The sequence below is a fragment of the Panulirus ornatus genome, chromosome 48, assembly GCF_036320965.1.
Source record: "Panulirus ornatus isolate Po-2019 chromosome 48, ASM3632096v1, whole genome shotgun sequence".
Classification (NCBI taxonomy): Eukaryota; Metazoa; Arthropoda; class Malacostraca; order Decapoda; family Palinuridae; genus Panulirus; species Panulirus ornatus.
In genome coordinates, this window is record NC_092271.1 from 18447679 (window position 1) to 18473251 (window position 25573).

The 25573-nt window shown below is 39.2% G+C and overlaps 1 protein-coding gene across 2 annotated transcripts in view; it reads left to right on the forward strand.

Moving 5' to 3' along the window:
* Positions 1–11170: 11170 nt before the first annotated feature.
* LOC139764174 (protein phosphatase 1 regulatory subunit 16A-like) overlaps positions 11171–25573 on the forward strand; it is a 38098-nt gene continuing 23695 nt past the window's right edge. The window contains exons 1-6 of one of the 2 annotated variants that reach the window (XM_071690727.1): positions 11171–11209; positions 16626–17590; positions 18062–18278; positions 23086–23314; positions 24235–24360; positions 25076–25151. In XM_071690727.1, coding sequence (XP_071546828.1) covers positions 17332–17590; positions 18062–18278; positions 23086–23314; positions 24235–24360; positions 25076–25151 — 907 coding nt within the window. In that variant the 5' untranslated portion in view covers positions 11171–11209; positions 16626–17331. Of the gene's footprint in view, positions 11662–16625; positions 17591–18061; positions 18279–23085; positions 23315–24234; positions 24361–25075; positions 25152–25573 lie in introns of both variants that reach the window. The other variant, XM_071690728.1, reaches the window with a different exon arrangement.

Genomic DNA, 25573 nt, shown 5'->3' on the forward strand with positions numbered 1-25573 from the left:
TAGAGTTTCCTTTTGTACAATAAGAATGAGATGAAAAGAGTACGTGAAGGAATTAACGTTCTAATTAATATGTTCATCACAAATTCCTAATTAACGATTCGCCAAGCAAGCGAAACTAAATCTACGTGAACAGATTAGGACTTGTGAAGAAGTGTAAGGCAATAGGATAACGAGAGGGAGTTGAGTAAGATTTTTTCTTTTCTTTGAAGGCAGCAACATAGATACAAACACACGGAATTCTGACAAATCAGTGAATGGCATTCGAATAAGACTGGGAGATTAAGCGAATAGTGAACGGTAACACTGTGTGACAGAGACCCCAAGGTAAGCAAACCACAGTAACAATATGTAACAGTGACTGTATAGTTCATTCATAAGCATCAACTACAACAACATATAAGAACGAGAACATATGAGAGAGCGAGGAAGTGAAGAAATATACAACAGTAGCAATATGTTATTGAACATATGGGGTTGAGGATGTAGCAACGTAATGTTAAGCAGGGAAAAGGAAGTAAGAAACATCCACATTATCTTACAGAAAATGCACCACTGAGGAAGTAAACAAATGGCACGCAGTATGTAAGACAACAGATCGCTCCATTAAGGAAGCAGGTAGGCTGGACTCGCACAAGGCCGCGCGTTATGTTGACATACTGAGAACAGCACCTGATCGGCAGGGGCAACGTGAGACAGACTGCCTATGTTTTTTTCTTTTTTCTTTTTTACATTGGTTAGGTGTAACAAAGCATGTTAAATACTTCAGATATGAATACGGAGAAGAGAGAATGAGATAATCATTCTGGCCTACTCTAAGCCACCCACCACCCTCGTCATCGCCGCCCTCCGCCCGCGCCTCTACCCATCTTTCCTGGTCCAACACAGGAAGTAGGCTTCTATTACCTTGAATATTAATGACTCAATACCGCACTTCTCCACTTCTTTGAGATCAGTTCCACATTCCCCTGCTCGTTCTACGTCTCATCACCTTTATAAAGTCAGATTTATACAAGGTTTCTCACTCGCAACTCATTTCTTTCCAATTTCTCATAACTTCCCCATCTCCTTTCATGGCTCTGGAATTCTACCTTTCAATCGAGCAAACATACTTGGTATTACCGTAACATGTACTCTGTCTCGGAAACCCCACATCACTCAGAGTTATCTTTGCTTCTAAGAAACTGGGAATCCTGTTCAGATGCCGTAAATTCCTTTCTCTTGAACCGTTGCTCCGATTATACTAAGGACTGAGTCGTCCTTGCGTGGAGTACTATTCTCACATTTGGGTTAAGTTCTGACTTTATGTACTGCTTCCTTGACAAAGCCGAGTCCAAAGAAGCCCAATTATCAACTCTTCCGGTCTACCTTGAAAACAAACCAGACTCACTCGCACTACGTCGGGGTATTTGTTCTCTTTCCCTTTTATACGGATATTTCTTTGGTATCTTCTCCCGAGAACTGCTTGTTTGTGTGCCCCCTGCCATTAGCTAGGACATGAATCACTCGGCAAGCCACTATGTCTCATCATTACTATTTGGCCTTTTACAACTTAAGCATAGGCCATTGTGATGTACGTCTTTCCCAACGCCGTTAAGCTTTGAAACTCTTTACCCACTTACTTCTTCTCAGACAACTTCGTGTCTCTTTCTGATTTCCACTTCATAACTTTTAGACTATAATTTCTTTCTCTTTTCTCTTTGCTTTTGTACATTTCAAGCATTATATATATATATATATATATATATATATATATATATATATATATATATATATATATATATATATATATATATATATATATATATGTAGAATGCCTGTCCGTAAACAGAAACTATGTCACAGAAAGTGACCCCCTCTCGCTGTGCACAAAGTCTCACATATACCAATCACGGCTCACTTGTTATACAGCATCCACGATTTCTCGCGTGTCGTGCATCAGCTGTGGCTTGTCACCTGTCATGCACTAACCACGGCTTGTCACCTGTCACATAAGTTACGGATCCCTTACCTGTCCAGCACCAACTACGTCTCCCTCACGTGTCATGCACCAGTCACGTCTTCCTCACCTATCATGCATGAACCACAGCTTCCTCACCCTCTGCCGCGCCTGTTCAGATGATAAGGATGGTATGGCAAAAGAATTATGTGACGCATGCCCTTGACGTATCAATGAAGGTGGGCTTGGTGTGACGAGACGTGACGAACGTCACTGAGTGTTATGGTGGCGAGCACGACATATGGCTTGACGTGACGAATACCCTCGACGTATTATGATGGAGAGCACGATGTGACGGGACGTGACGAATATCGTTGATGCGTCATGGTTATGTGCACGACGTGACGTGACGAACACCACTGACATGCCTTAACTTCGAGTACCGTGTGACGTGATGGTTGTGACGGCAACTGTTGACGTGACGTGACTTGTGTGACGTGACGAACATCACTGACAACATAACAGCGAATACTGTGTGACGTGACGTGACGAATACCCTTGGCATAACATAACGGCGAGTCCCATGTGACGCGACGTGACGTGAGGAGCTGAGCACCATGTACATTGTAACATAACATGGCGTAACGAGCGCCCCAGACCGAGCATGACGGTGTCAGTCATCATAAACAAAATTTTAAGAAAATTTCTTCCTCGCATACAATCTGCATCGCAAAGAACAACAAAAAATGAACATCTAGAACAAAAAACAACAACACAGTTCCCTGTGAAATTTGTTCTTGCAGTGATGTGATCAATCATTTGATATAAAGAAACAGAATGAATATCATTCGATAAAACTGATACATAGATTATGTTGATAATGAGTATAAATAGTACAATGAATTAGTGTATGATCTCTAAATAGCTAAAAGGCTAGAATTAGCAATTGAAATAGAGTTCAAGTTAAGCTTCAGAATCAAGGAACAGAAATAAGATATTAGTCAAAAGACAGTCAATTCTTAAAAAAAAAAAAAAAAAAAGGCTACTAAAAAACGGGTATATCACTAAAGTCTAATAAATGCTACTTTTATTTACAATGGAGGCTTCAGACATGGACAAAAGTCCACATCGAGGACGGGCCTTAATTGGAATATAAAGAGGTTAATGAAAGGAGAAAAGAAGAAATTAGGAAAAGTGCCAGGTCATAGATATTGGAAAAGACACGAGACAGTAGCGAGTTCCAAAGCTTCGATGAATAGGGAAAGAAACAGTTATCAAAACGGCCCACTCTTGAGTTGCCATCGGCCACACATTAATCATGTGACGCAGCAGCTTGCCGAGGTTTGTGTGGTTTAGCTAGTATTTGGGGCACACAAGCAACCAGCTCTCGGGTACAAAAACTAAATTATTACCTATGGAAGGGGGGAAAGTGAACCTACATTTTGGTGTAGGGCAAGTAGGTCGTCTTGAAGTTAGCCTGGGAGAGTTGATAAGTCGGACCGCTTTCCACTCGACTTTATCAAGTAAGGATGCGGAGCTAGAACCACCCCAGATGTGAGAGTAGTACTCCATACAAGGACGGATCAGTCTTTCGTACAAAGGGAGCAAATGTTCGGCAGAAGAGAAATTACCACATCTAAACAGGACTCTTAGTTTCTTTGAGGTAGACTTAATATTTCCGTAACGTGCGGTTTCACTTTGTTTTTCCCGAAGAAACATTAAGATTTCTTTATGAAAACAAGAATACATTATAGAGGCCCTGCAGTACACATTATAGATAACCTAGTTATATTCAATCTTCCTGACTGACGCTACAGTACGTACATTACGAAATCTTATTACATCGCATTTCGTTTATTCCTTTACGTTCATTGAATTTTTGTGATATAAATTTGATATTTCATTGAATATTATGTGTTGCTAGATTCCAGGAAAAGTGTCACCATGTCACTGAGTTTACGTAGAATTTTAATTTCTTTTTTATTGAAAAATGAACATGTTATTAGGGACTGGTAATCTGATACATGAAAAGCTCATATAATCCTAGGTTATAACTATGATTTCATTACATTCATCATATGGAACATGTAGATTTTATTGTTTAGGTGGGGAAATAACGAGAATATGTAAGTAAAGTAATCTACTGAGAATTGTAGAATAAAACCTTTCCTTATTAACGTCATAGTTCTCGGTATATTGCTTTATTAATTCATAATGTTCAGCACAATTAAGACACCATTTATATAAAATAATACCATCAACAGAACCTCGAAAGAATATCATAAGACAACCATATTCTTCAACACAAGAAACATATTTGGTAACTGTGTAGCTCCCAAGAAAGCGATACAACCTTATTCTTCAAGACAATAAACGTATTTGGTAACAGCGCAGCATCTAATCTATATTGGAAAATCCACATTACACAATAGCTCGGTCTGCCTCCTAGAAACTGGGGAGTCCTGTTTATGATACCGTAAATTCTTTTTCTTCTGAACTGTTGCTCCGATAATGTATCTAAAGGACTGAACCGTCCTTTTATGGAATACTGTACTCACATTTGGGGAGGTTCGAGCCCTATGTACTCTCGATGGAGTCAAGTGCAATCTGTCATTAACTCTCTCAGTCTGGACTTCAGAACTGAGGGTGGGGGTATTGTAGATGCCTGTGGAAACGGGAAACTCATGCGTAAGATTTGCTTTAAAAGTCATACCGAAGCGTTGCTTGGAGGAACGATAGTACGTACCGAAGAGTTTACTGGAGGAACGGCAACTCATACTGAAGAGTTCCTTAGAGGAACGGATCGCATACTAAAGGGTTCCTTAGAGGAATAGCAAGAGTTACGTGGGGGTGACGGACACTCGTGCGGAAAAATTGCGAGTAGGAACAAGTCATACTGAACAGTACCCTGGAGCAGCTGCACCTTATGATGCGATGGATCTTCATCAGAAGTGCGGTAGCGAAAACTACGGGGAGTGCGTACCGTGAGGGAGTGACTCGCATACTTCATCTGAGTGTGCGTGGAGTGAGTGCGTTGACTGTGTTGTGACTGAGCAAGCGCTTCGCGATGTGTTCACTGTGAACAAAAGTGTAACCTAAGTGTAAGCTTGAGTGTGTATGTTAACGATTGTGTTGCGAGTGAGTGTGTTCCCAGACTGTTGTGTGTCTGTAATTCGAGTAAGGGATGAGTTGCTTTCTCTTCTGAGAGAGTAGCAAGTTAGAGTGTGTTGTGTGGAGAGAGTGTTTTCTGTTTGATATGTATATATATATATATATATATATATGCTTTATCTATATGATTAGTGTTGTTAGCCTTGTGTTGAATGTGTTATCTGTTACGTGCGTTTACTGTTTAATAAGCCAGTCATGTGAGTATATGATGAATCGATCTTTATTTTATGATGCGATAAATGAGACAAGCTCTCCAGTGACTCGCCGATCATTGTGATGGTTGAGTACCTTGTGGTGAGTAAATAGTATCCGATTTTGCTATAAATGCGTTGAGTACACAGAGAATGAGGATCTTATACAATGAGTGTGAGCCTTACTGAATGGTAGGGATGTGCAGTAGTGAGTGAGTGGTTGTGAGATTCGCAAGTGTCTAGCGTTTGCTGTGGGTGACGCCTCTCACTCCTGTGTGTGTGTGTGTGTGTGTGTGTGTGTGTGCTGAGGGTGATGCGGGCGACGCCCTTCACTCTGTGGGTGCCGTGAGTGATGCCTCTCACTGCGTGTGTGCTGTGGGTGACTTCTCTCATTGGGTATGTGCTGTGAGCGACGCCTTTCACTGGATGTGTGCTGTGGGCGACGCCACTCACTAGGTGTGTGCTATGGGTGACGCCTCTCACTGAGTGTGAGGTGTAGGCGATGCCTCTCACCCTGTGGGTGCTGTAGGCGACGCCTCACACGATAGTTCCATATCCTCGTATCAGGGCTGCACTAGAAGGACTTCTTCTAACTGGAATCAACGTATTATTATTATTATTATTATTATTATTATTATTATTATTATTGTTATTATTATTATTATTATTATTATTATTATCATTATTATTATTATTAATATTATTATTATTATTACCATTATTATTATCATTATTATTATCATTGTCATTATTATCATTATCATTATCATTATTTTATTTTTATCATTATTATCATTTTTATTATCATTATCATCATTATTGTCTTTATCATTATTATTATTATTATTATTATTATTATTATTATTATTATTATTATCATTATTATTATTATGATTGTTATTATTATTCACGACCGCGTTATCTGTACCTGCGAGGTTGCGCTACAATCAGGAGCGGGGAAGTAACGGACTCTTTTGGAGTGAGAAGGCCCCTTTCGGGGCTGTACTACCTCTCATCAGCAGAAGATGCATACGCACTGAGGAGAATAAAGGCCTTCAAAGAGTAACAGACCTGTGGGTCTTAACGAGGCTGTCTGTGGTAAAGGAAGAGACCAGAAACAACCTGACGTGGTAAGAACAGAAAGACATAAAGATGTTCCAAAGATATCTCATTTCCAAAACATCCACCCTCCTCCGCACAACTCTATCTATAACTCACGCCTCGCAACCATATAACATTGTTGGAACCACTATTCCTTCAAACATACCCATATTTGCTTTCCAAGATAACGTTCTCGACTTCCACACATTTTTCAAGGCTCCCAGGACTTTCGACCCCTCCCCCATCCCATGATTCACTTCCGCTTCCATGGTTCCATCCGCTGCCAGATCCACTCCCAGATATCTAAAACACTTCACTTCCGTCAGTTTTTCTCCATTCAAACTTACCTCCCAATTGACTTGTCTCTCAACCCTACTGTACCTAATAACTTTGCGCTTATTCACATATACTCTCAGCTTTCTTCTTTCACACACTTTACCGAACTCAGTCACCAGCTGCAGTTTCTCACCCGAATCAGTCACCAGCGCTGTATCATCAGCGAACAACAACTGACTCACTTCCCAAGCTCTATCATCCACAACTATCTGCATACTTGCACCTGTTTCCAAAACTCTTGCATTCACCTCCTTAACAACCCCATCCATAAACAAATTAAACAACAATGAAGACATCACGCACCTCTGCCGCAAAGCAACATTCACTGAGAACCAATCACTTTCCTCTCTTCCTACTCGTACACATGCCTTACATCCTCGATAAAAACTTTTCACTGCTTCTAACAACTTGCCTCCCACACCATACATTCTTAATACCTTCCACAGAGCATCTCTATCAACTCTATCATATGCCTTCTCCAGATTCATAAATGCTACATACAAATCCATTTGCTTTTCTAAGTATTTCTCACATACATTCTTCAAAGCAAACACCTGATCCACACATCGTTCAACGTAGTGTGTTGACCTTGGTCGACGTTTATGGAGAGTATGATGCTGTCAGATATGGTATGTGTGTTCGTTAATCTCGAATTCGGCTGAGTGGGCTGGACGCTTCCTGTGGGGCTGGTTATTACTTTTTTCCTAAACACACACACACACACACACACACACACACAAGAATCAGTATAGCAGGTTAAGAAAGAATAAACAAGAAAGAATATCATAGACAAAGAAAGAGAATATCCAAAATCTGTCCATAAATTCCTCTGGAGTAAATTGTCCGTTACAGAGCAGCTACTCAGGCTGCGGTATGGAGAGGGACTAGTTGTAGATGATGATGTGTTTTCATATCAAGAGACTACATTATAATCCCGTCATGGATGAGATGGAACAGGGAAGAGGTCTTGGAAAACATTAAGATTTTCAGAAAAGCCGTAAACTAACAGCTCAAAGTCCTTGTCCTTTATAAGGCTCTTATCGGTCTTTGTAAATGATGTGCCAGTAGAAGTTGATTCATACGTGAATATGCCTGTTGATGATGCCAAGGTGATGAAAGATGCGAAGAAAGATGATTGCATCGACTTACAAGGGGACCTTGGCAACCTCCAAAGTTGGTTTTATACACGGTTGATGAAATTCATCCTAAGAAAATGTAATGTGGATGGGACACTGTGAAAGAAGGCCTCGATACGAATATGATCTAACGGGAAATAAGCTGCACGAATCTGTGTGTGACAGGAATTCATGAGCTGACCTTGCACCTAACCTGTCGACAAGGCCCCACCTTTGGAGAGTTATAACAAATAGTCTACTGGTAATTATTCGAATGATATTCAGGTTAATGAATGAACAAATATATTCAGTACATTGTTCATATCATATATTAAACTGAAGTAGAATATGCTTTTGCAATTTGGTCACCGAATTCAAAGAAGCACAAAGAACTGATAAAGAATGCCCTAGGAAACACTCTTGTTCCTCTTTTGCTTTTGGGAGATATTCTGGTTCATCCATTGCTCTTGGGAGATGCCCTGGTCCCTCCAAGGCTCCTGGGAGACACTCTGGTTTCTCCACTGCTGGGAGATGTTTCGGTTCCTCCAAGGCTCCTGAGAGACACTCAGGTTTCTCCAGTGTATCTGGGAGGTGCTCTGGTTCCTCCAAGGCCTAGAAGACACCCTTGTTCCTCCACAATTCTCGAGAGACCCTAGTTCTTCCATTGTTTCAGGTTCCTTCAAAATTCCTGGGAGATACTCTGGTTCCTTCAAAGTTCCTGGGAGACACTCTTGTCCCTTCCACCACTGTGGTTCTTCCCACCGCTCTTAGGAGACACCGTGGTTCCTCCCACTGCTCTTAGGAGACACTGGTTTCATATCCCCCCCCCCCTTTCCTCCCGGAGCGTAGGCGGGTGCTTGAGAGTCAGACAATTAAGCTGCAGCAGGAGACCAGGCCCTTCCTGCTACCTGCAGCGTGGTAACATTTCCTGATGTCAAGGTCCCACTGCCCGGAGCATTCCACTGATTTGTCATCAATTGCAGCCCCCAGCGATGGTATACAAAGAGAATTTTTTTCTTTACAAGACTGATGCTCGGTATTTGTAGAAGAAAATGACCATTATATTATATATTGGGATGCCATGCAAGGCCGTTGTTGTAACGGTGTTGACCAGTAAGGAAAAGAGAAGAAGAAGAAGAAGAAGAGAGAGAGAGAGAGAGAGAGAGAGAGAGAGAGAGAGAGAGAGAGAGAGAGAGAGAGAGAGAGAGAGAGAGAAACATTAGGTGAGTGTGTCTGGTCTGGTCACGCGACTGAGCGACCTACCAAGGCAGAACTGGCCTGATATCACTCTCCAAATTTTGTGGCCGCAGAGCGCCTGTGGGCTCATGTCTATTGCCGCACTCCCACGCCCGACGTATATAGTCTTAAAGACAAAAAAGCAAAACTCCTCGTTAATATTACGGTATCGGCAGCCATAGCGAAGGTGTGAGTCATTTGTTTCGGCGGCTACTGGATTTGGTTCAAGTGCCCTTGTATTCTTCAGTTGAATGTTTCACTTGTCATGTAATGGTCAGTGCGTTCTCACAAGTATCCCTCACACTCCGCTTCATCGTGGACACCGCTTATTTTTTGACGATCTGATCGCATTTATAATAACATCATACTTGCATATTTAAGATGTTTAACCTTCAGTCCATGGTTCAGTTTCTTTCAATATATATATATATATATATATATATATATATATATATATATATATATATATATATATATATATATATATATATATATATAATTTCTCATTTCGTACAAAAATTACAGTATATAAGAATATAAACTAATCTTAGTTCTCAATTAACAACCCTCACTGTTATACATTATTTTCAGTTATGTGTCCTTGTATCTCATAATTTTCAATACCCATCATTTTCGGCCTCTGTTCGGGGTCACTACAGATGATCATTTTAGCTCAGTGTGTATAGAATTTCTGTATCTCTTTTTTTTTTCCAGACGTATGGTATCGAAGTTTTCACTCACATGGGACTTTCATTTGCCACTAAGAGTTAAAAGCGTTCACTCTTTTTGAGGACCCAGTTCCTCGGGCGACGCGAGACCTGCGGTAAGTTTCCTTTACCCCTGACTGCCTGTGTTCTCTTGCTGGCAGCGAGCAGGACCGGTCGTGTGACGACTTCTAGCCGAAGGGGGAGTTTAAACTTTAAAATAAGTTAAATTTACCTCTGGATGAAATTTGAGAAAATGCAAGGACGGGGTTTACCACTCATCCCTATGCCATTCCCTTAGCCAAGCTGTTCAGTCAGGGTAAGACAAGTTTAGACGTTCGCTGGATCCTACTGATGAATTTAAACAGATCTGCAATCCCCCAGCTCAACAGAAAAATGCAATGAATTCCGGAATATCAGCTAGCATAGGCCTACTACACAGTAAGCGGTAGCTTTGCCACAGATAGAAAATGCAAAACATCTGCTGTCACTAAAGTTTATGGAACAATATCATTACTTCATAGGACAAAGGGCGAAATGAAGTTCTCTTGAAGATAAACTCAGTCATTTTGCAAATGACCTTTAAAGTTAGATGCTGTCGGACTAAATTAGCTAGGTATGTATAAAATGAACAATATATTTCAGGGATTTTCATATCATATCCATATTCTTAAACACCTGCATGGCAAATTGGGACGAAATACTTCATAATATGCTATTCACTTTACAGCTTATAACAATGGGACAATAATTTCTTTTGAGCTGAATGTGGCATCTTCACCCAAGCTTCCTTTGAGATGACTATGTCAGATGACGACGAAAAGCGTGAATTTGAAGTGAGGTCTATTAAACTAATCAGTTATGATTTTACGTCATTGGTCATAAGGACATTAAGTATATGCAGTTATTGCAAAGGGATGAGGAAATTATTGTTTTCTGTTCACAAATATAAAAGTATCTCGTTTCGGACACTGCACAGGTGTGTATGGTGTTTCCACAAAGAGCTCTCAAAAATATTTTATATATCCAAGCATGTTTCACCACTTTTTCCAGAAAACGTATCGCTAAGTAGATATTCATGATTAATGAAATGATCTGATATGAAATTCAATTTTAGAAAAGTTCTTTGTCATAATACATACGCAAATATTCTACGATCACTCTGACTTGAACTTCCTCCACTCGAAAGTATTGTACTATATTTCTATATTTCTCAGTATTTCTACCTCTAATTTATCAATAACCCCTTTAAGTAAACAGATTATTAGATAATGTACAAATTTTTGGCAAAAGGACGTAGAAATATAAGTTTTAATATACAAATAACAGGAATCGGAGAGAGTGGTTGGATTCCGCGGTGGCCAAGTGGTTAGTGTTACCCACTCGGCAGTGCGAGGCAGGAGTGGGCGGAGCGAGCAGGTGGAAAATTCGCCAGTGTTTTACCAAATAATGCTTACCTGGAGCATTTGCACACTTACAGTGTTAAAGCCAGAATTCTCAAATGTTATACGTTAACACCCTTCGTTGAGGTGTTTGTGCTAGTGTTATTAGTGAAGCTAAGACGTGTTTAAGGAATAGAAGTACAGCAGATCAAAGTTAAGGCCGCTAGCATAGTCCACCAAGTTGGTTCAACGGTGGTGGACACTGGACATGCTCGCAGACATGGCCTTTGTCACGCTGGACGCTCACCTGTATGTTTCCCACCAAAGATTTCAAGCCAAGTACCAAAAAAAGAAATGAAATGTTGTGCCTTGATATTTACATGAGTGATTGAAGTGTACGAGATCTGCCGTAAATGGCTAACTGCCCCATTGACACTACAAGTTTGCTGTCTCTTCTTGAAGGAGGATTTGTAACTCAAAAAGTTGAAGGTATTGCAGCCGTTTTACTATAATGTGTAACCCTTTTTTATATAGAAAAATATCGATGGATCTTTTATAACTTGATTCGGAATTCTAAAACTGTTTGTCATCGTAAGCTCGCTATATAAAGACTACAATTCGAGTGGATTGTCATGAAGTAAAACACCATTTTTTGTATATATATATTTTTTTCAAGTATGTTGTCATTCTTGACACTGGGATGCCATATTGAACGTTCACATCCCAGCTTTGATTCAAACTATAGTTGTATATATGATAGTTTTATTGCTAGTTTTATTGCTACGAATTAGTGAAATGTCGATCATAGTTGTTCATTGATTTGATTTCTGTGAGCTCCTTAGATGTGACCAAATGCTCAGGCCCCCAGAGTTACAGAACACCAGCTACGGTTATTGCTCCATGTAAGATACATAATTTAGAGGAAAATTTTTCGGTAGGGGGACGTGTTTGATCATATTGATAGATATTGACGTAAGTAGTACCATTAAATTACAGTTTGTAGAGTTTATATGGTATGTGAGTTTTTAACTGTAGCGGTTCTTGTGCCCACAAGATGGAGTCCCCATGAAGAGGGTAGGGCTTTCAATTAAAGGAAAATTATATGGAGAAGTCACTCCATACCAAGCAGGAAGGATGCCGCAGCATCTCAAAGGAATTTGTAAATGTCTTTACATGTCTCCTGAGGACATTGATATATGGCCTTGCTGTGGATAGCTACGACAAAATATTAACCATATGATTAATTCTGATGCTACTGTAAGGTAAATTTTGGTGTAGTGAGGTGTTGGTGAATATGCGTTTGTTGAGAGTGAAATGAAGATACTGTACGTATGTTGAGAGTAAAGTGAATATAATTGAGCAGTTGTGATTGATGGGATCTTCATTTAGTGAATATGATGGTAAGTGATGATGTGGAGAGAGACATACCATAATTACTCGCAAATGTTGGCATTTCTAGTAAAGCATTTTTTTTATTTATTTTTCCTCTTGGTGGTCCATCTTGCTTGGTATTTGCTGGTGAAAATTCAAAAGGTTCCATATGATGACATTTTCTCTTAGTGTCTTGATAGTGTTTTTCTTGTCAGTGGTGCTGTTTTGCAGACCTGTGTTTTTCACTCTTGTAGGAAATTATTTTGGATGCAGATTGGCTGGTTAGTCTTGTAAGTGCTAGCCATAAAGCTCTGAGATATGAATTTTATAAACTGTCATGATGTTTAAACCACCGTATACATTTTGCAGCAGAATGATAAAAGAACGTTTGAAATTTCAGTGACAATTTGGGAAATTCTAGGAAACCAACTTTTATGCCATGTATGAGATGGGAAACTTGGAGCAAACATCATTGTTGCTTTGAAATGCCCAGATAATGTAGCAGGAAAATCACAAAAGAATATCAGTCAGTTGTAGGAAGGACTGTAAGCTGTAAGACAACAGTTAATAGAATTAGTGAGGAGGAGAATATCTTCACAAAGTTGAGAAATTTTGAACAATTAAGAATTGATTAATCTTATATCTATCATATGTATGAACACGAACCACAGTGTCAAATCATCTTTTGCAAAAGATCCCAAAATAATGCTGGTACTCTCATTAGGAGAAACTGACAAACTGCAAACAGACTAAAGTCAAGACTTCCAGTGGGCCTCAGATAAGAACATGCTTTTGAATTGTGAAAAGTTTCAACTTATCTATAATGGGAAATGAAAGAAATAGAACAGTACTGATTTCTGTAAAGAAACTAAGTAGCATCATACCTCAGAAAAGAGGTATAAAAGACTAAAATCATAATATCTAATGACTTTACTCACAGATGGCAAAACGGAATTTATGGACCTTCGATTCAAGACAGGTAAAACCATTGGTGATGCTCTTCAAGGTGTTAACATTCACCCAGATAGAATACAGTACAGCTGTTTGTTGACATCAACTTGCAGGGAGCACTAGATTATGAGTCAGAAGGCTCTCACAGCTTGCATAGACACTAAAAAACTGAACTGCTAGGAATGACTGAAAGCACTGAAGCTATATATTGCATAGCACAGACAGGAGAGCTACATTTTAAGTTAGGCAGTCCTAGAAGGCATAGTTCACTGTTTATATTTGAAAATGGATTCGCCTTGGCTTGGTAGGTATGTAAGTCTTTAATACACTTGGTTTTACAGGTAAAATTGAAAATTGCAATAAATACGAAATGACAGTATACACTAATAAGGCCAAAGATGATTTTATATAGTGCCTGCAGCTAAGAAAATCATGCTTGACTGTTCCGTAGAGACAATTGAAAATGACAGGGATAAGTATTTGTAGAGTGTGGGTTGTCTTTGTTACACATGCCTAGGGGCCATGGCCTCCTACATCCTAATTGAGTAAAGGAGCAACACAACAGTGTCATAGACTGAGGTGTTTGGGGAGAAGCCTGAAATCATTAATCAAGATATCTATGGCTTTAGGCCTTAAAACTGTACTCCTTAAAAAGTATACTTGAGAAATACATCTTGTTATATACCAGTGCATGAGAGAAATGTGAAGACAGTCTTTAACCTGCCTGTGAAGATAGAACCATGTTGAAATGTAAGACAAGAATGTGTAGTATATTTAGATTTTATAATTGTTTGATATATTTTGCGTAGGGTGGAAAGGCTACCCTAAGGAATCAGTGGTTTCTCTTTTGCCAGCCTGCAGGATGGAGGTTACAGACCCCACTTCTGCAATGTAGATCCCACAAAAGGTGCATGCAGCCAGCATACCAGCATTTGCGTACAACAAGATATGCAGATTCACGTGGCTAAATGAAATGTGAGAGGCATAATTGATGAATGTACGAGGATGGGAGTTGTAGATATTTTTAGGAAGGGTAATTCATGTGCATTACATTAAGTTTGTGCAAGACAAAGGCAAAGCTGACCGAAAAATCAGAGTGAAATGAGGGGTTGAGAAATGTTTGTTAGTTGGAAGTTTACTGATGAGTATTAATAGGAGTATGTGGGAAGCTGCATGAAAAATGAATGCTTTCAAAATACATTCAATTGGAAATTTGGAAGTTTTAAATTGTATGTGCAGAATTCAGATGTGATAGCCGCATGTTCTGTGTGACGTGCAGAAGTTATGGATACTTATTCTGTAACCTTGGAAAGGATTGTTGAGAAAGTGGATTTATAGGAAAGATTATTGTCACAGGTGATATGAATGGATAGGTGGGAGAGAGTAAAAGGTTTACCTTACATTTGCTATGGAAGTTAATTTACATATACAGCTTGAACTTGGACCAAACTGTTAGAGTATTCATCTTGTTATGTCAGGTTGTTTGAATCAATGACGTTACATTTGAAAGTAAAAAAGGCACGTTATGCACTAACACATAGAATGCCTTAAGCATTCGGGGCCCAAGTCTCTATGACTGATTGCCTGATCGTCAGTAACACCAAGGGATGCTAAGCAGAGGAATTTAAGATGGCCCTGGACAAGTAGTTACATAGTAGACCAGACTGGTCATGGTGGCTACATGTTTGGGCCGTGGCTTCCACCAACTTGGTTGGCCAGAGGTACTGTACAGCAGCCCTGGCTGCAGGGGTAGAGAACTCCTGAAGACTTCTCTAAGATAACAGTGTAGATATCAATCCTGGCTTTTCTTGAAATCCTTTATGACATGATTCACATATTTTTAGTAATGATAGTATCACTCTGTGGATCTCTACAGTGATTATGCTCATAGGAAGGTATGAGGTCCTGTGTGGAAATATGAGTGGTGAAGGAATCAGTAGATTGTGTGCATTAGTGGTTAAAGATATTTGAATATGTATTTTCAACACAAGTTTGTATGTGAAGATATGTGGTCTTGGCACAGAGATTTTCAGCACAAGTTTGTCTATGAAAAAAATGTGCTCTTAACACAGAGAAGACAGCATAGGAGTATGATAATATTATGTGTGGTATTAAGTCTTTGAGAGGGTTAATATGTTGAGTTCATAGTAAAATTGAAATATGAAATCATGTAAAGAATGGCTGAATAGAGGATGTCACAGAGGAATGTGTCACTATAAAGATAGGTAGTGGAAAGAGAGGAACACCGTGCTTGATTAGTCATAGAAATCCTAGGGCCCCTTTTAAGGGGGCTTATACAGCTTCAAGCTGTATTACAGTCAGTGACGGAAATGATCAAGTCCTTCATAGTGAGAAGTTCCTTGATGAGTCCATACTCATTTTGTCCACTGATATTGATACAACTTTGCCAAAGGGTGAGGTAACCAGAAGCAAATGAAGTCCAGTAACACTGAATGTCTTGATGGAATGAAGTTTAAAAGAAGGTGGGTGGTGGAAAATAGAATTTTGTAGGGAAAATGAATCATGTATGAATTGCAATGAAGCAGGGGACAAGGTATAGAATTTAGTCTTACAAAAAATAGGGAAAGTAGTTCGTATGTGTGAATAAAAGGAAAGCAAGTGAGCATCTTGGAAAATAGATGAATGAATGTTTAACAGAGAATATTAAACTATCTTGGAAATTGATGTATGCATTTAGAATGGAGGTCAGACTCTCTGTGAAAAGCAAAGTTATACATGTCAGTCAAGCGTAGGAGATAACTTTTAACAGCAAATGAAGAGTGTTGGCACAGAACTTTAAAGATTGAAGGAATTGGAAGTATATCAAATAATGAGGTAATGCTGTATTTTACTTAATAAGATTCTGAAAATAATTTCAGGCAATGGTGGTACTATATCTTTTTATAGGATTTTGTAGCTGAATTTAGCAAAATTAAGTAACACTGGTAATGTTGATATGCTTAAAAATCCGAGAATACTGTATGGAAGTAAATATAATTTTGAATGACTGCAAATATAACAGAGGAGCCATTGTGTCTTGTTGTAAAACTTATATTGTCATTTTTCTTGTGGTTACAGTTCAACTAAATGTACTTGCTAATTTTTACATTTATTATTTTATGTGAAAACAGGTCAGCATGGAAAAAGAAGTCTAAGTGTTCAAGATGGGTGACAGAAAAGAATACAAAGACAAGCTGTTGCTGGGAAAACTGCAACTTTTCTCTTATAATTTTCTGACCATTTGTTAAAGAAAAGAAAATTGAAAACATGGATGAAAAAGGCCAGAAGTTTAGAACTACTTTCCTGTTGTAGCATATTTGAAAAATTTGTGTGACACATATCCTGTTAGCTGATCGTAAACAATCATTAAAGTATCTTTGCACCCAGATAATCAAAATGAATAAGTACCTCAGCCAGAACTCCATGTCTGAGGTAAGTTATTTGCATGTTCTTGTTAAAAACTGTGATAATGGCAAACAGGTTTGGAAAAATGGAGCCTTTGTTACAGATTTTTGTCTAATCAAAGTAAATTACATGCAATATGGAGTTAGCTGTGTGAGAATGCAACTGTAATATTGAATAGCATGGGAGCTTTTGTTAATACTTTAGTGGAAAGTACTCACTGATTCAACAAAAGCAGACATTTTAGCGTTAAGAATCCTTGAACTTTATGGAATAGTATGGCTGATGATCAAGATTTTTGTAATGATAATCCTGATGTATTCATGACCTGAATGATTCTCAAGTTCTGTAACATTCCTTTGAAACATATGCATTCCAAAACGAGCCTAGTCTTAGAAATTATAAAAAGTGGACTCCACAAAATCAACATCCATAATGGATCACAGTGAACTCATTGCCGAAATGGCATACATTGAAAAGCTCTCAACTCAAGAGCGCTTAAAGTTAGCAAGACGACGGAGGATGCAGCAGATGAAGAAGTGGTCTCAGAAAGAAAGAGAATTAGCTGGTAGCAAGAGAGAAAAAACTGCGCAAAATGAAGCACAAAAGAGGAGGCGAGAAAACAAAAAAAGTGTCAAGTTCATCAGTAATGTAATGTTACTTGAAGCTGCAGCCAGAAATGACATTGATGAAGGTGAGCATATAGTATGAATTTTTTTTTTGTGATGAGATTTCTTCGGATATCCTTTAGCTTTACATGACCTTAGTTATTTTAAGTTCATGGATATAATAGGCATGAACTGAAGCTAGAGAATATCCAAAGGAATTTCATCACACAGAAATATGGGTAATTGTACATACTTGATACACACACTTTTCTTTTGGAATTCTTGTATTAAGAATAAACAGTAGTCCTAATGACATGATTTTTTGTATTTTGTATTATAGTAAATGATTTTGGCTTCCACCTCAAAGAAATAATGCGATATATCCTTAAAAATTATAGCTGTTCATACTGGTACTAACAGAATTTCTGCTCATTGTAATGTCACTTGTGTAGAATTTTTTAGTGAATTCTGTAGTATGATGTCAATGTATGTGCATAAATCATTAAGTTTACCAGACTTAGCCTAGTTTGTCTTTTGACGTGAATTCTTTTTGACAGTTCAAGCATTGCTAGAAGCAAGTGTAAATCCTGACTCCACAAATGAGGATGGTCTGACAGCCCTACATCAGTGCTGTATAGATGACTCGGAAGAAATGATGAGACTTTTAGTTCATCATGGAGCTGATGTAAATGCTCAGGACTCGGAGAAATGGACCCCTCTCCATGCAGCAGCTACCTGTGGTCATCTTCATCTTGCCAAGTTCCTCATTGCTAAGTAGGTATTTCTCAGCACTTAACTGCCTTTCCATTTGCTTGCATATTTCTTCATTTTTCTGTTTGCATATCACTCTAAATATATCCTTGTATCTACCTTTGCATTTTATGTCTTTACTTATATTACCCTGTGGTAATCTGGCTAACTTTTTGCCATTCTGTCCATGTATCCTATCTTCCTGCCCCACTCATTTCATTTTTCCTCTTGCACGCTTTGTCATTATTTGTATATGTTCAAAACAATTTAAACTGTCTATCTTTTTCTGTAACTTCCTTTATATTGCATTCATTGCATTTTCTGGTTCCTTTACTGTAGTCTACAAGTTCTACTCCAAGGTCCCCATCTGTGGGCTTCCACAGTACTTGGGAAACTGGCCACATACACTGGGCAGGACCACAGATGAGGAAGTGTGGTTATATATGTGTGTCTTTGTTGGATGAGCACAAGATGGATGAGGGTAGGTTTTCAGTTTCGAAAGTAAGGAAGTTGCATCTTTGGTTTTAGGGATCTTGTGATATGTTGAATTTGAATATATGGGAAGTATTCTTTCAGTGCATTACACTTAATAGCTAGAGACTGAGTGAGAATGAATGTGGCCTTTTTTGTCCGTTTTCCTGGTGCTGCCTAGCTGAAGCAGGGGGTAGTGATGCTGTTTCCTGTTGGACGGGATAGTGCCAGGATTGGATGAAGACAAACAAGTATGAATATGTACATGTGTATATATGTATATATCTGTGTATGTTATTTATTTATTTTATTTTGCTTTGTCGCTGTCTCCTGCGTTAGCAAGGTAGCGCAAGGAAACAACGAAAGAATGGCCCAACCCACCCACATACACATGTATATACATACACGTCCACATCTCAACGTATACATATATATACACACACAGACATACACATATATACACATGTACATAATTCATACTGTCTGTCTTTATTCATTCCCATCACCACCTCGCCACACATGAAATAACATTCCTTGCACGCCTTTCACCCTCTTGCATGTTCAGGCCCCGATCACTCAAAATCTTTTTTACTCCATCTTTCCACCTCCAATTTGGTCTCCCACTTCTCCTCGTTCCCTCCTCACTCATTCTCTCCATGTGACCATACCATTTCAAAACACCCTCTTCTGCTCTCTCAACCACACTCTTTTTATTACCACACATCTCTCTTACCCTATTATTACTTACTTGATCAAACCACCTCACACCACATATTGTCCTCAGACATCTCATTTCCAGCACATCCAACCTCCTCCGCACAACTCTATCCATTGCTCACGCCTCGCAACCATATAACATTGTTGGAACCACTATTCCTTCAAACATACCCGTTTTTGCTTTCCGAGATAATGTTCTCGACTTCCACTCATTCTTCAACGCTCCCAGAATTTTCGCCCCCTCCCCACCCTATGATTCACTTCCACTTCCATGGTTCCATCCGCTGCCAGATCCACTCCCAGATGTCTAAAACACTTCACTTCCTCCAGTTTTTCTCCATTCAAACTTACCTCCCAATTGACTTGACCCTCAACCCTACTGTACCTAATAACCTTGCTCTTATTCACATTTACTCTCAGTTTTCTTCTTTCGCACACTATACCAAACTCAGTCACCAGCTCTGCAGTTTCTCACCCAAATCAGCCACCCGTGCTGTATCATCAGCGAACAACAACTGACTCACTTCCCAAGCTCTCTCATCCACAACAGACTGCATACTTGCTCCTCTTTCCAAAACTCTTGCATTCACCTCCCTAACAACCTGATCCATAAACAAATTAAACAACCATGGAGACATCACACACCCCTGCTGCAAACCTACATTCACTTAGAAACAATCACTTTCCTCTCTTCCTACATGTACACATGCCTTACATCCTCAATAAAAACTTTTCACTGCTTCTAACAACTTGCCTCCCACACCATATATTCTTAATACCTTCCACAGAGCATCTCAATCAACTCTATCATATGCCCTCTCCAGATCCATAAATGCTACATACAAATCCATTTGCTTTTCTAAGTATTTCTCACATACATTCTTCAAAGCAAACACCTGATCCACACATCCTCTACCATTTCTGAAACAACACTGCTCTTCCCCTATCTGATGCTCTGTACATGCCCTCACCCTCTCAATCAATACCCCTTCCATATAATTTCCCAGGAATACTCAACAAACTTATACCTCTGTAATTTGAGCACTCACTTTTATCCCCTTTGCCTTTGTACAATGGCACTATGCAAGCATTCTGCCAATCCTCAGGCACCTCACTATGAATCATACATATTAAATGACCTTACCAACCAGTGAACAATACAGTCACCCCTTTTTTTTTTATAAATTCCACTGCAATACCATCCAAACCCGCTGCCTTGCTGGCTTTCATCATCCGCAAAGCTTTTACTACCTCTTCTCTGTTTACCAAATCATTTTCCCTAACCCTCTCACTTTGCACACCACCTCGACCAAAACACCCTATATCTGCCACTCTATCATCAAACACATTCAACAAACCTTCAAAATACTCACTCCATCTCCTTCTCACATCACCACCATTGTTATCACCTCCCCATTACCCCCCTTCTTTGAAGTTCCCATTTGTTCCCTTGTCATACGCACTTTATTTACCTCCTTCCAAAACATCTTTTTATTCTCCCTAAAATTTAATGATACTCTCTCACCCCAACTCTCATTTGCCCTGTTTTTCACCTCTTGCACCTTTCTCTTGACCTCCTGCCTCTTTCTTTTATACATCGCCCAGTCATTTGCATTATTTCCCTGTAAAGATCGTCCAAATGCCTCTCTTCTCTTTCACTAATAATCTTACTTCTTCATCTCACCCTTTCTAATCAACCCACCTCCCACGCTTCTCATGTCACAAGCATCTTTTGCGCAAGCCATCACTGCTTCCCTAAATACATCCCATTCCTCCCCCACTCCCCTTACCTCCTTTGTTCTCACCTTTTTCCATTCTGTACTCAGTCTCTCCTGGTACTTCCTCACACAAGTCTCCTTCCCAAGCTCACTTACTCTCACCACTCTCTTCGCCCCAACATTCTCTCTTCTTTTCTGAAAACCTCTACAAATCTTCACCTTTGCTTCCACAAGATAATGATCAGACATCCCTCCAGTTGCACCTCTCAGCACATTAACATCCAAAAGTCTCTCTTTCACGAGCCTATCAATTAACACGTAATCCAATAACGCTCTCTGGCCATCTCTCCTACTTACATATGTATACTTGTGTATATCTCTCTTTTTAAACCAGGTATTCCCAATCACCAGTCCTTTTTCAGCACATAAATCTACAAGCTCTTCACCATTTCCATTTACAACACTGAACACCTCATGTATACCAATTATTCCCTCAACTGCCACATTACTCACCTTTACATTCAAATCACCCATCACTATAATAGTACCTGGTCTCATGCATCAAAACTACTAACACACTCACTCAGCTGCTCCCAAAACACTTGCCTCTCATGATCTTTCTTCTCATGCCTAGGTGCATATGCACCAATAATCACCCATCTCTCTCCGTCAACTTTCAGTTTTACCCATATCAATCTAGAATTTACTTTCTTACACTCTATCACATACTCCCACCACTCCTGTTTCATGTGTAGTGATACTCCTTCCCTTGCTCTTGTCCTCTCACTAATCCGTGACTTTACTCCCAAGACTCTTCCAAACCACTCTTCCCCTTTACCCTTGAGTTTTGTTTCACTCAGAGCCAAAACATCCAGGTTCCTTTCCTCAAACATTCTACCTATCTCTCCTTTTTTCTCATCTTGGTTACATCCACACACATTTAGACACCCCAATGTGAGCCTTCGAGGAGGATGAGCATTCCCCGCTTGACTCCTTCTTCTGTTTCCCCTTTTAGAAAGTTAGAATACAAGGAGGGGAGGGTTTTTAGCCCCCCACTCCCGTCCCCTTTAGTCGCCTTCTACGACACATGAGGAATGTGTGGGAAGTATTCTTTCTCCCCTATCCCCAGGGATACATGATGATAATGATAATAATAATAAGAATGATCGTAATGATAATAGTAATAATAATGATCATAATAATAATGATAATAATGATAATGATAAATGTATGTCATCCCTGGGGATAGGTGAGAATACTTCCAACAGATTCTCTGTGTGCCACAGAAGGCAACTAAAAAGGATGGGATTGGGTGAGCCAAGTGAAGATTTTTCTTCTAAGGCTCATTCCTCTGTTCTTGACACTACCTCACTGATGCTGGAAATGGCAAATGTGTATGAAAGAAATATGTATATGTAAGTATGGTGTTACCAGATGCTTCCTGCTTGATGTTACACTATGAGTGAAGAGTCACCTTTGGCAAGGATGTATCATTATTAGTTGATAAGAATACAGTCTTGTCAAACAACCTCTACTTCAAAGGAGTCTGGCGTGTCCTTACTACTGAGTGTAGCACAACCTTGAAGCTGCTGGAGCTTCTGGGGTTATAGCCCCAGGACCCCTACATGAAAAGGGACTTGAGTTTATACTATAATGTTCTTAGTAATAATGTGTGTATGGCATTATCGGACTCTATCTACAAGTGTTTACACTATGAGCAAGATGTCACCAATGGCAAAACTGTTTCCATCGGCAGTGGATGGGTAGAACAGTCTCATTGAGAACATGCTTGCTCCACAGGAGTCAATTATTTCCTTGTTCCTGCACGAAGTGCACCCTTGAAGCTAGGTGTGCCCCATAAATGGAATCCTGAGGTTGTGTGATGACAACGATACATGGAATAATTTTTGATTTTTCCTTTTCAGAGGTGCCAATCTTCTTGCTGTTAATGCTGATGGTAACATGCCGTATGATATATGTGAGGATGATGCAACTCTCGATTACATTGAGAGTGAGATGGCTCGGCGTGGGGTCACTCAGCTTCTTATTGATGAGACACGTTCTGCCACAGAGACACAGATGCTTAGTGACCTGAAGCATATGAAGAGTGAGGGACAAAGCTTAATGTTTCGTGATCATCAGGGAGCAACACCAGTATGTATATATCCTGCATCTTTTATAATGTTGAATATTTGCACTAGATGGTTTATGAGGTATGCATTATTCTCATTTCTGCATTTTTAGGTTAATTGAATTCCAATATAGAAAGCCTATCCACCCCCTCATAGTACTTATCTCCTGTTATGGACCTTTTAAAAATGGAACAAACTGACCTCAGGTTATTATTTATTGCTTTAACCCCAGGGATATAATATCATGGCCTGAAACTGATTTGGTTGGTTAGAAGAGTTTCCCAGAGAAACAGAAGCTGTGTACCATGTTTTATTATTTCTTAACTGAAACTTCATTATTTAAGATATGTAGAAGTACAGTCAAAGGGGCAAGGAGGAGAGGTTGACCATGGCAGTGATGGGTAGATGCTGTGAGAGAATTTGTTAGAACTAAAGGTATAGCAGATAAAGAAGCTAGGGAATGATGGGATCAAATGCAGCGGAAGTATTTTCTGTATGGAGTTAGTTTGTTTGAGACACTAGTATCACTTATCTATTACTGTAAAAAGTGAAAAAGTAAGCATTAATTTTATAAGTATAGAAGTCCATGGCATAGACACTCATGGAATAACTTGAGCTGAGTTGTAAGCTCTCAGCTGGCTAGTCCTGTCACACATGTGATGTTTTACTCTTGACACACTGGCATGGGTTGAGAATGTGTATGAGTGAGTGATTTTATAGGGTGCACTGTATGTACTTACTGAACCTTGCGGAATTGGCAGGAAATTTAGTTGCGATAGATAAACAGTACCCTTGATATCAGAAATGCATTACCATTTTATCAAAACAAATTGTATTGATTTGGCATTAAGTAGTGTACATACTGGAGTAGTGAAATAATTACTTGTACATTGCTTCGAGATGTTTAAGTTTTATGCTTCCTAATTTTTTTCTCATTCTTAGCTGCACATAGCGGCAGCCAATGGATATGTCAGAGTGGTGGAATACCTTCTGAGTCAAAATGTGCCAACTGAAGTTAGAGATCATGATGATTGGTCACCTCTACATGCAGCAGCATGTTGGGGACATGTAAGTGTATCAGAGTTTGTTGTTTATCCCCTCTGTTCGTAAACTGGTCTTTTGGTGAAATTAGAAGCTTTTAGATAAGTCTCTTGTGCTTGTGTTTTTCGTAATGACAGTGAATTAATAGTACTCACTGACTGAAAATTTAGAGAATATACATACAAGACTAACTAGGGGATTAGGGTATGGTCTCGAGAGTCTTAACAAAAATCCCAATACATGGTTGGAGATTTATGTACAATTTCCTGATTATTGATGATGTCCATGAAGATGGAATTAGATATAGTACTTGTAGTTCAGAATTCTCATATTGTAAGATTGTGTTTAGAACTGAGTGAGAAGACAAAATATGTTTGAAAGATTTACACATGTTTTTGAGTTTGTTCAAAATGATGGCAGAGGATAGAGATCAGATTAATCAGTTGAAGGATATACAGTGAAAATTTTATCCTAATATAGATTTCAGTTGAACCTGTCAGTAATCTTAGATGATACTTGATATATATTTTAGAGATTAGTTTCACCTTAGCCATAGTTTAGATTGTGATGCTCAAAGAAAAAATTGTCACAGAAGACTGTACTCCAAATTTAGGAAGTGGCATGTACATAAAAGCATGTGACCACATTAGTTCCTGAAAACTAAGTATTTTGAATTTGGCTATTGTTGATGAGCTTGGGACATGTATGCTTGTTTTTGTAACTTGTGGCATTTTTTCTTCAGCCTGATGTGTTGGAGTTGTTGGTGCAGAATGGCGCAAATCTTCATGCACGTACCAAAAACCAGGAGACTCCTTATGGTAAGAAAATTTGACATCCATGTAAGAATTGAAAACTTCGATTGAGTATAAAAGATTAATTCATCCATGTGTGGAGTATTTTCCCCATGTCTAGGAAGGTTCAGTCATTGCACACTTGAATTAAATGAGTACAAAACAGTGTAGTGGTTAGCGTTCCTGACTGTGATGCATTCTTGGGTTGCCCAGGGTTGAGCATATAGGTTTGAATCCTGGTTATGGCAGTTGATCCACAGTCAACCCAGCTGTTCATTTACCCAAGGGATTGGTTGATAAAATGGTTACCTGGCTCAGGCTAGGGTAAATGAGAGGTTGGGTTGAGAGAGTATCATTAAATTTTGGGGAGAATAAAAAAGATTTTTGGAAGAAGGTAAATAATCTGCATAAGACAAGAGAACAGATGGGAACATCGGTGAAGGGGGCAA